Genomic DNA, 12409 nt, shown 5'->3' on the forward strand with positions numbered 1-12409 from the left:
TGAAGAAAGGTTAAAAAAATTAAATCTCTTCAGTTTGGAAAAACGGCGCCTTAGAGGGGATATGATAACATTATACAAATATATTCGGGGCCAGTACAAACCATTATGTGTAAATCTATTCATAAACAGGGCTATACATAGGACACAAGGTCACACATTTAGGCTTGAAGAAAGGAGATTTCATCTAAGGCAAAGAAAAGTTTTTTTTTACAGTAAGAGCAATAAGGATATGGAATTCATTGCCAGAAAAGGTGGTTTTGTCAGAGTCTATACAGATGTTTAAACTGCAATTGGATAAATACTTGCAAACACATAACATACAGGGATATAATTTCTAATTAGTGGGGTAATAGCTGCTTGATCCAAGGAGACATCTGACTGCTATTTTGGGGTCAAGAAGGAATTTTTTCCTAGTTTGTTGCAAAATTGGAAGCGCTTCAGACTGGGTTTTTTGCCGTCTTTTGGATCAACAGCAAAAGCATATGTGAGGAAGGCTGAACTTGATGGACGCAAGTCTCTTTTCAGCTATGTAACTATGTAACTATGTAACATTATTACACTATTTGTGGTTCTCTTTTGTATTTTATTGTATATGGTGTTTGTTTGTTTTTTATATATATTCTACAGAGAAATAGCTTTTGGAATATACTAAAGAAGCAAAACCTCTCTATGAAGTTTCCGTCTGACACCACAGAAAGTGGCAATGGTTACGGGAGAACAACATCAAATGGGGAAAATCTTGCCAAATCAAAACATGTGGACTTTAAGTGAATAAAACGCTATGGTAATAAAGTATCACAGAGGTACAAGAGATAATAAATGTCTGTCTATCTGTGACTATCTGTCTAACTACCTATCGATATCTATCTGTCTGTGTCTATCTGTCTATTATCTATAAATCTGTCAGTCTGTCTATCTATGTCTGTCTTTTTAATTTATATATTTTTTACGATAGAGAGCCTCACAAGCTCTAGCTATGACTTTCACATCCCATTACCCTCAGCCAGCTCTTGATATATCTGAACATGGAGTATTTTCCGTTTTCACTAGAGATTCTGATGAAGGTCTCAGCAAAAAAAAACATATTATTGACACTTTTTTATTGTTCACATAAAATCATTATATAATTTACATTTTATATACACGTGCTATAGACTTTGATGCAGAATATATATAATGTATTGAGCATATCTTTATGAGGAACAAATGACATGGAATTAAGGCTTCAGCTCCGATCCGTTCCCCCAGGTCTGTAACGGGACCAGCACTGCGGCAGTTCATACACATTTAATGTATATTTCTGTAAACTGGGCAATGCAGCAAAAAAGATAATTTTCTGTTAAAACCCAACTAATATACCAAAAAAGAAGGCACACCAACGGACCTAATAATTAAAAATAATAATAATTAGTGTCTGCCAACAGTCCGTGAACAAGTGTCCCATCTTCTCTCAATTCCATTTTGGGACATATTACTAAATGACTATGGTGTCTATGGGAATGAGGTTTACAAACCAAGTGACACAGTATTGACATGTTTTGTATAAAATGAGCATTTGGATGATTAAAACATAAAAAAACAACAATGTTCTGAAGGGAATAAATTCTTCTGGATCTGCGCCAAGGTTAAACTAACTCAGAGCGTCTACAATGGTTCCATGGCACCTGTACCATGCTAAGTGCTTTACAAGTTTGATGATACATATTTGAATTTCTCTTGTGTGAACCTTAGTACAGCTGCGCCTAATTCTTCAGTGGATCTAAATAGGTCTCAGAAGTACTGCACCTCAGTTCACGTTCTGCCACCAGTTATCCTGCCATGCTTGATGGTAAATCTTTGGTGTTCACCAACTCTGACCTTAGAACAATTCAACCCAAGTAGTCAACCGAACTACATCAGTACCTTCTTCCTGCTACCCTTTGTAAGAACCCTGAATGTTGACAGACAAAGATACATTTTGAACCACCAATGAAAACTAAAGTTTTGTAAACCTGTACGATTAGATATTACCATGAACTGCCCATTGATAAATGATAACGCTTAAAAGTTCCTTAAAAATCAGAAGATCTGAAATAGGAGGACCATGAATGTATGCATTGTCAACCTTTCCTTGATTACCTGAGATGGTGGAAACACTCATACAAAAAGGCTTCTGTATTATTTAATATTGTGTTTTAATAATTATGACATTGATCTGGTAATGTTTTGTGACTTCCCTTGTTGATATCTCAGAGCTGTTAAATGTAGACATTGCAGGACTAAAACATTGTGGACAAATCCCTGAAATTGTGATGAACTGTAGGGCTCCATACCCTCTAGAGAAATATATAATAATATATTGAGTGGAATAGAGAACTAAATCATATTATCATGCAGCCATCGCAATATCGGTCTTTAGGATATTAAACAGTTTCACCATGTTTTTACCAACCCATAGCAGTACATAGTGGGCATTAACTTAAACGCAGTAAATGGGAAGACCTATGAGGGTGATGAATAATAAAATCTGCTTAGAATAAAGCAATATTATTTTTCTAATCTTCTCTTTTCTTAACTCTATAAGCATGATTTGGGCAATCTGCCTCCTTTGGCTGGCTGAGGGTATCAAACGTTGTAACCCAATAGCAGTATAAGGGTGAAGGTTGCCCACTCATTTTATAACTCTCTGTTGCCAAGTACTGAAGTCAAGCTGATTCTCCTTTTGGTAGAAATAGTAGGAAGTCCATGAACAATGGCGTATATGATGTCATGGCTATGTGGGCATGGGGAACGGAAGCACATGCAGCTGTCATGAGTATATATGAGTGTACATGAGACTGAGCAGCACACAAGGGATCTACTTAGGAAATCAGGAAACAGAAGGTGGAACTTCCACTACATGATGCTCCACCCTGAGTATCTCCAGAGCAGATGGACATTCTCCCAGCCATAACCGCCACAGTACAGTTCAGATAGAAATTTGTGCTTATGTTTCACCAGAGTTTGTTCTTTGCTGTTTATTTGTTTAATATTTTTTTTGCCACACTTCATAAGTGGGCAATGAGTCTGTAATTTGTTTGTTTGTTTGTTTATTTTCCAGGTAATAGTCTTTGAATTTTCTTTTCCTCATGTTTCCTCTCTCTTTTGTTCTGCCATTTCTCCTCCTGATATCCGATTCCTTTCCTTGTCTATCTCTCTCCTCTGATGTATTGTAGACACGATGACCTTCTCAGAAGGGAACCTCCAAGTCCATTTTTGTAGGCCCTTCAGTTGGTCATTGTTGTCGGTCTTTGGTTACTTCTGGACACTTTGGTGTGCCGGCGTGGGAGGAGGTGAGGGACGAGGAAGAAAGAGCGCAAGGTAGGGGAGCCTTAGTTATTAACCAGCAGCAGCAGTAGCTTCTTATCATCTAAGCAGCATAAAGAGGAGGAAAGACGTTGGCCAGTAACAAGATCCAGCTAATAATCCAGAAGCCGCATTTCTAGGAGCCTTTCCTTCTGCAATAAAACAAAAATAAAGTAATAAATAATACGTTGACGTTTACGGCAATCATATTCTTTAGGATTAATGGAAAGGAAATCCTTTGGTCATTTATAAACAAAATTACAAAACAATTCTGAAAATAATTAGCTGTCTTTTTGATGATAAAACACAATAAGCCATAACCATAAAAACGCAAGAGAGGGACCATTGGCCAGATATGATGGGCACCAAACACGGGCATGTTACCCGAAATAAGAAAGTGGGAAGGGATACATCTCAGAGATTACTGCATGCATTTCTTATAGTAGGTATGTTTTATTATTTAATTATTCATGTCTATTCACAGAACGCGTTATGGAAAATCCAAACTTCTCACTACACTAGTTAAGGTGTTTAATTTATATGATTTTGAACAATTGTTTCTGGACATGAAAAAGGAATCCCCAAGCTAATGCCAACACACAATACAGAATCTGAGGTAGGAACTGCAGAGTTACACACTGATAATATCTCTTGTTTATTTATTTATTTATTTTGTACCTCAGGCTCAAAAATATTTGTATGACGTACAGTTTAATATCTAACATTACCCGGGAGAATAACGAATATAGATTAAAGCTGCACTAGTTTGAACTAACAAAGATTTAAGCCATCCCAAAGTGTTGTATTTATTAAAAGAAAAAAAAAATGAAATGTTGCTATGTCATCTCCAGGTCCCTGCTGAGCCGAATCAATGTTGCAGTTCCAAGAGATTGCAATTCATTGGTAATTAAGTTTCCTACGGTAAATCCCAGCCCTGATTCTCAACGCAGTAATATTAAACCCAGATTATTTCTTCCTATTGTAACCTGCACTCTGTCCTGAACCACATCCAGTCTCTCTGTCCTGCTGCACATATTGCATTTCTTAGTCAGAGGAGACAGACCCCAGACAGAAAAAGAAAGCTTGACACACAGAGTTATTTACTAAGAGGAGATTTCAAAGGGAATTTCAACGGTAAGGCAAGAGTATCTGGACTGAACGCATAGTCGACTTGAAAAAATTCCAATTCAATTATTTGGACCTTAATTTTAAAAATTCAGTTAGCATTTCTAACTTTATTGAATAACTCTTCCAATGTAAATATTAGTATTTAATAGAACTTTGACATAGTATTGTAAGAGGGCTTTAAAAATCCAAGCCTAAACCTGACATTTGGACAGTGTTATACTCGTTGTACAGAAATAGCTTGATGGCATTATTTTAATGAATTATCTGTCCTTTTTACAAGGGCTGACTTTCTTTATTGCACCGTGGAAGAAAGACGTGCAATATAAGATAAAAACGGACTGTAGCCTTTTGAAGTAGAAAAAAAAATCTACAGTCAATTTGCGTATGCATCTTTTGAAACTGTGACGCATTTCACCTAAATATGTCCCGTTTAGTAAGCAGCACATTCTGTGCCAAAACTCTGCTTCCAACTCATTAGGCAGAAAGCGGCAGGAGTTATAGTCAGATAATTTCATTTTAATTATCCAATATTGTGAACCAACATTAAATCTCTTCACTTAAGAGTCCAGAGATCAGTGTTAGGCTATGGCTTATCACAAGCCAGGTTTAATTAAATAGTTTACAGATTTTCAGTCATTACACCCTGTATCATTAAAGTGTCTGATATAGGCATTTACACAAGGCATTGTTACCCAGTACCCACCCAGGATTGCCAGTCAGTGCCACAACAGTTATGGGGCAATCTAATTCACTTTTGTCTCTGTTTATAGAGTCCAAGTCACACAAACCCTGGTTCTTACTGACACAGCCTGCATAAAACAATAGACAAATTGTTTTATTTTCAATTAGGTCTCACAGCACAGTGTTTTTACTTTAGAAGTTGCCTCATGTTCTGTTACTTAAAATGTAATTACACACAAGAGGCTGCTGCAGATTCTAGCAGGCTATTAATACTGCCGGTGATAAAACAGTCTAAATTAAACACATTGTGCAATACAGGAATCTAAAAAATTTAGACTCTTTTACAGGAAGTGTGTAACAGCCAGGAGAGGTGTGTCTGGGGCTTCAACACCAAGTGATTTAACTTGCAAATGGCAGAAAATTGATCAGTGAGATTGCAGGGCATGATCTATACACAAAAAGGACTTCATTAAGTTAAAGTTTTGGCGTTTACAGAGTGCCTTTAAGAGTGTAATAACAGAAATACACGTCCCAAACAAAATAGCAGTGATATCAAATGGTGGAGACCTTTTCCTTTTGTTGGAGCAATTTCCTTCCTCGGGCAATCTCCTTTCTTCACACTGACATCATCAATTGCAATGTCTCCTTCAACGCCCTGACCCCTTACTCCTTCAAACACCACCTGGAAAGAGAGAAAATGGAGATTCTGCTGAGGCTTGGGTTGTACAAAATTATCATCACGTATCTGTCCAATATCAAGATCTCTGTCCATAGGTGATAATGTCCAAAATCCTTAACACCTAACCGGGAGAATTGTTTTTGTACATTTTGTATATAGTTTATAGGAAACTCTAGACGAAAGGCTACGAGCAAAATGTTCAAAAACAATTACAGAATAATATGAGAACATTCTTTCCCATAGTATAGAACATTAAGGTGAACATTATATATCATCACACACAAGGCTATTCTATAGTATAGAATAATACGGGAACATTCTGTTCTATAGTATAGAATAATACGGGAACATTCTGTTCTATAGTATAGAAAAATACGGGAACATTCTGTTCTATAGTATAGAATAATACGGGAACATTCTGTTCTATAGTATAGAATAATACGGGAACATTCTGTTCTATAGTATAGAAAAATACGGGAACATTCTATTCTATAGTATAGAATAATACAGTAACATTCTGTTCTATAGTATAGAATAATACAGTAACATTCTGATCTATAGTATAGAATAATACGGGGACATTCTGTTCTATAGTATAGAATAATACAGTAACATTCTGTTCTATAGTATAGAATAATACGGGGACATTCTGTTCTATAGTATAGAATAATACGGGGACATTCTGTTCTATAGTATAGAATAATACAGTAACATTCTGTTCTATAGTATAGAATAATACGGGGACATTCTGTTCTATAGTATAGAATAATACGGGGACATTCTGTTCTATAGTATAGAATAATACGGGGACATTCTGTTCTATAGTATAGAATAATACGGGAACATTCTGTTCTATAGTATAGAATAATACGGGAACATTCTGTTTTATAGTATAGAATAATACGGGAACATTCTGTTCTATAGTATAGAATAATACGGGAACATTCAGTTCTATAGTATAGAATAATACGGGAACATTCTGTTCTATAGTATAGAATAATACAGGAACATTCTGTTCTATAGTATAGAATAATACGGGAACATTCTGTTCTATAGTATAGAATAATACGGGAACATTCTGTTCTATAGTATAGAATAATACGGGAACATTCTGTTCTATAGTATAGAATAATACGGGAACATTCTGTTCTATAGTATAGAATAATACGGGAACATTCTGTTCTATAGTATAGAATAATACGGGGACATTCTGTTCTATAGCATAGAATAATACAGTAACATTCTGATCTATAGTATAGAATAATACGGGAACATTCTGTTCTATAGTATAGAATAATACGGGAACATTCTGTTCTATAGTATAGAATAATACAGGAACATTCTGTTCTATAGTATAGAATAATACGGGGACATTCTGTTCTATAGTATAGAATAATACGGGAACATTCTGTTCTATAGTATAGAATAATACAGTAACATTCTGTTCTATAGTATAGAATAATACGGAGACATTCTATTCTATAGTATAGAATAATACGGGAACATTCTGTTCTATAGTATAGAATAATACGGGGACATTCTGTTCTATAGTATAGAATAATACGGGGACATTCTGTTTTATAGTATAGAATAATACGGGGACATTCTGTTTTATAGTATAGAATAATACGGGGACATTCTGTTCTATAGCATAGAATAATACAGTAACATTCTGTTCTATAGTATAGAATAATACAGTAACATTCTGTTCTATAGTATAGAATAATACAGTAACATTCTGTTCTATAGTATAGAATAATACAGTAACATTCTGTTCTATAGTATAGAATAATACAGTAACATTCTGTTCTATAGTATAGAATAATACAGGAACATTCTGTTCTATAGTATAGAATGATACGGGAACATTCTGTTCTATAGTATAGAATAATACGGGGACATTCTGTTTTATAGTATAGAATAATACAGTAACATTCTGTTCTACAGTAAAGAATAATATGGGGACATTCTGTTTTATAGTATAGAATAATACGGGAACATTCTGTTCTATAGTATAGAATGATACGGGAACATTCTGATCTATAGTATAGAATAATACGGGAACATTCTGTTCTATAGTATAGAATAATACGGGAACATTCTGTTCTATAGTATAGAATAATACGGGGACATTCTGTTTTATAGTATAGAATAATACGGGAACATTCTGTTCTATAGTATAGAATAATACAGTAACATTCTGTTCTATAGTATAGAATAATACGGGGACATTCTGTTTTATAGTATAGAATAATACGGGGACATTCTGTTCTATAGTATAGAATAATACGGGGACATTCTGTTCTATAGTATAGAATAATACAGTAACATTCTGTTCTATAGTATAGAATAATACGGGAACATTCTGTTCTATAGTATAGAATAATATGGGAACATTCTGTTCTATAGTATAGAATAATACAGTAACATTCTGTTCTATAGTATAGAATAATACGGGAACATTCTGTTCTATAGTATAGAATAATACGGGAACATTCTGATCTATAGTATAGAATAATACGGGAACATTCTGTTCTATAGTATAGAATAATACAGTAACATTCTGTTCTATAGTATAGAATAATACGGGAACATTCTGTTCTATAGTATAGAATGATACGGGAACATTCTGATCTATAGTATAGAATAATACAGGAACATTCTGTTCTATAGTATAGAATAATACGGGAACATTCTGTTCTATAGTATAGAATAATACGGGAACATTCTGTTCTATAGTATAGAATAATACAGTAACATTCTGTTCTATAGCATAGAATAATACAGTAACATTCTGTTCTATAGTATAGAATAATACAGTAACATTCTGTTCTATAGTATAGAATAATACAGTAACATTCTGTTCTATAGTATAGAATAATACGGGAACATTCTGTTCTATAGTATAGAATAATACAGTAACATTCTGTTCTATAGTATAGAATAATACAGTAACATTCTGTTCTATAGTATAGAATAATACAGTAACATTCTGTTCTATAGCATAGAATAATACAGTAACATTCTGTTCTATAGTATAGAATAATACAGTAACATTCTGTTCTATAGTATAGAATAATACGGGAACATTCTGTTCTATAGTATAGAATGATACGGGAACATTCTGATCTATAGTATAGAATAATACGGGAACATTCTGTTCTATAGTATAGAATAATACAGTAACATTCTGTTCTATAGTATAGAATAATACAGTAACATTCTGTTCTATAGTATAGAATAATACAGTAACATTCTGTTCTATAGTATAGAATAATACGGGGACATTCTGTTCTATAGTATAGAATAATACGGGAACATTCTGTTCTATAGTATAGAATAATACGGGGACATTCTGTTCTATAGTATAGAATAATACGGGAACATTCTGTTCTATAGTATAGAATAATACAGTAACATTCTGTTCTATAGTATAGAATAATACGGGAACATTCTGTTCTATAGTATAGAATAATACGGGAACATTCTGTTCTATAGTATAGAATAATACAGTAACATTCTGTTCTATACTATAGAATAATACAGTAACATTCTGTTCTATAGTATAGAATAATACGGGAACATTCTGTTCTATAGTATAGAATAATACGGGAACATTCTGTTCTATAGTATAGAATGATACGGGAACATTCTGATCTATAGTATAGAATAATACGGGAACATTCTGTTCTATAGTATAGAATAATACAGTAACATTCTGTTCTATAGTATAGAATAATACGGGAACATTCTGTTCTATAGTATAGAATAATACAGTAACATTCTGTTCTATAGTATAGAATAATACGGGGACATTCTGTTCTATAGTATTGAATAATACGGGGACATTCTGTTTTATAGTATAGAATAATACAGTAACATTCTGTTCTATAGTATAGAATAATACAGTAACATTCTGTTCTATAGTATAGAATAATACGGGGACATTCTGTTCTATAGTATAGAATAATACAGGAACATTCTGTTTTATAGTATAGAATAATACGGGGACATTCTGTTCTATAGTATAGAATAATACAGTAACATTCTGTTCTATAGTATAGAATAATACGGGAACATTCTGTTCTATAGTATAGAATAATACGGGAACATTCTGTTCTATAGTATAGAATAATACGGGGACATTCTGTTCTATAGTATAGAATAATACAGTAACATTCTGTTCTATAGTATAGAATAATACAGTAACATTCTGTTCTATAGTATAGAATAATACAGTAACATTCTGTTCTATAGTATAGAATAATACGGGAACATTCTGTTTTATAGTATAGAATAATACAGGAACATTCTGTTTTATAGTATAGAATAATACAGGGACATTCTGTTTTATAGTATAGAATAATACAGTAACATTCTGTTCTATAGTATAGAATAATACAGTAACATTCTGTTCTATAGTATAGAATAATACGGGAACATTCTGTTCTATAGTATAGAATAATACAGTAACATTCTGTTCTATAGTATAGAATAATACAGTAACATTCTGTTCTATAGTATAGAATAATACGGAGACATTCTGTTCTATAGTATAGAATAATACGGAGACATTCTGTTCTATAGTATAGAATAATACGGGGACATTCTGTTCTATAGTATTGAATAATACAGTAACATTCTGTTCTATAGTATAGAATAATACGGGGACATTCTGTTCTATAGTATAGAATAATACGGGGACATTCTGTTCTATAGTATTGAATAATACAGTAACATTCTGTTCTATAGTATAGAATAATACGGGAACATTCTGTTTTATAGTATAGAATAATACGGGAACATTCGGTTTTATAGTATAGAATAATACAGTAACATTCTGTTCTATAGTATAGAATAATACAGGAACATTCTGTTTTATAGTATAGAATAATACGGGAACATTCTGTTCTATAGTATAGAATAATACGGGGACATTCTGTTTTATAGTATAGAATAATACAGGAACATTCTGTTCTATAGTATAGAATAATACGGGGACATTCTGTTCTATAGTATAGAATAATACGGGGACATTCTGTTCTATAGTATAGAATAATACAGGGACATTCTGTTCTATAGTATAGAATAATATGGGAACATTCTGTTCTATAGTATAGAGTAATACGGGGACATTCTGTTTTATAGTATAGAATAATACGGGAACATTCTGTTCTATAGTATAGAATAATACGGGGACATTCTGTTCTATAGTATAGAATAATACGGGGACATTCTGTTCTATAGTATAGAATAATACAGTAACATTCTGTTCTATAGTATAGAATAATACGGGAACATTCTGTTCTATAGTATAGAATAATACGGGAACATTCTGTTCTATAGTATAGAATAATACGGGAACATTCTGTTCTATAGTATAGAATAATACGGGAACATTCTGTTCTATAGTATAGAATAATACGGGGACATTCTGTTCTATAGTATAGAATAATACGGGAACATTCTGTTCTATAGTATAGAATAATACGGGGACATTCTGTTTTATAGTATAGAATAATACGGGAACATTCTGTTCTATAGTATAGAATAATACGGGAACATTCTGTTCTATAGTATAGAATAATACGGGGACATTCTGTTTTATAGTATAGAATAATACAGTAACATTCTGTTCTAAAGCATAGAATAATACGGGGACATTCTGTTCTATAGTATAGAATAATACGGGGACATTCTGTTCTATAGTATAGAATAATACGGGGACATTCTATTCTATAGTATAGAATATTACAGTAACATTCTGTTCTATAGTATAGAATAATACGGGAACATTCTGTTCTATAGTATAGAATAATACGGGAACATTCTGTTCTATAGTATAGAATAATACGGGAACATTCTGTTCTATAGTATAGAATAATACGGGGACATTCTGTTCTATAGTATAGAATAATACGGGAACATTATGTTCTATAGTATAGAATAATACGGGGACATTCTGTTTTATAGTATAGAATAATACGGGAACATTCTGTTCTATAGTATAGAATAATACGGGAACATTCTGTTCTATAGTATAGAATAATACGGGGACATTCTGTTTTATAGTATAGAATAATACAGTAACATTCTGTTCTAAAGCATAGAATAATACGGGGACATTCTGTTCTATAGTATAGAATAATACGGGGACATTCTGTTCTATAGTATAGAATAATACGGGAACATTCTGTTCTATAGTATAGAATAATACGGGAACATTCTGTTCTATAGTATAGAATAATACGGGGACATTCTGTTCTATAGTATAGAATAATACGGGAACATTCTGTTCTATAGTATAGAATAACACGGGGACATTCTGTTCTATAGTATAGAATAATACGGAAACATTCTGTTCTATAGTATAGAATAATACGGGGACATTCTGTTCTATTGTATAGAATAATACGGGAACATTCTGTTTTATAGTATAGAATAATATGGGGACATTCTGTTCTATAGTATAGAATAATACAGTAACATTCTGTTCTATAGTATAGAATAATACGGGGACATTATGTTCTATAGTATAGAATAATACGGGGACATTCTGTTCTATAGTATAGAATAATACGGGGACATTCTGTTCTA

The 12409-nt window shown here is 32.9% G+C and overlaps 1 protein-coding gene across 2 annotated transcripts in view; it reads right to left on the bottom strand.

The window, feature by feature from the left end:
- Window positions 1-1148: 1148 nt before the first annotated feature.
- MDGA1 (MAM domain containing glycosylphosphatidylinositol anchor 1) overlaps window positions 1149-12409 on the bottom strand; it is a 391494-nt gene continuing 380233 nt past the window's right edge. For both annotated transcript variants that reach the window (XM_063444124.1, XM_063444123.1), the window contains 2 exons: window positions 5701-5815; window positions 1149-3476 (listed from right to left, as the gene is read on the bottom strand). In XM_063444124.1, the coding sequence (XP_063300194.1) occupies window positions 3385-3476; window positions 5701-5815 (207 nt within the window). In that variant the 3' untranslated portion in view covers window positions 1149-3384. The remainder of the gene's footprint in view (window positions 3477-5700; window positions 5816-12409) is intronic.

This window comes from Pelobates fuscus, chromosome 2 (assembly GCF_036172605.1).
Source record: "Pelobates fuscus isolate aPelFus1 chromosome 2, aPelFus1.pri, whole genome shotgun sequence".
Classification (NCBI taxonomy): domain Eukaryota; kingdom Metazoa; phylum Chordata; class Amphibia; order Anura; family Pelobatidae; genus Pelobates; species Pelobates fuscus.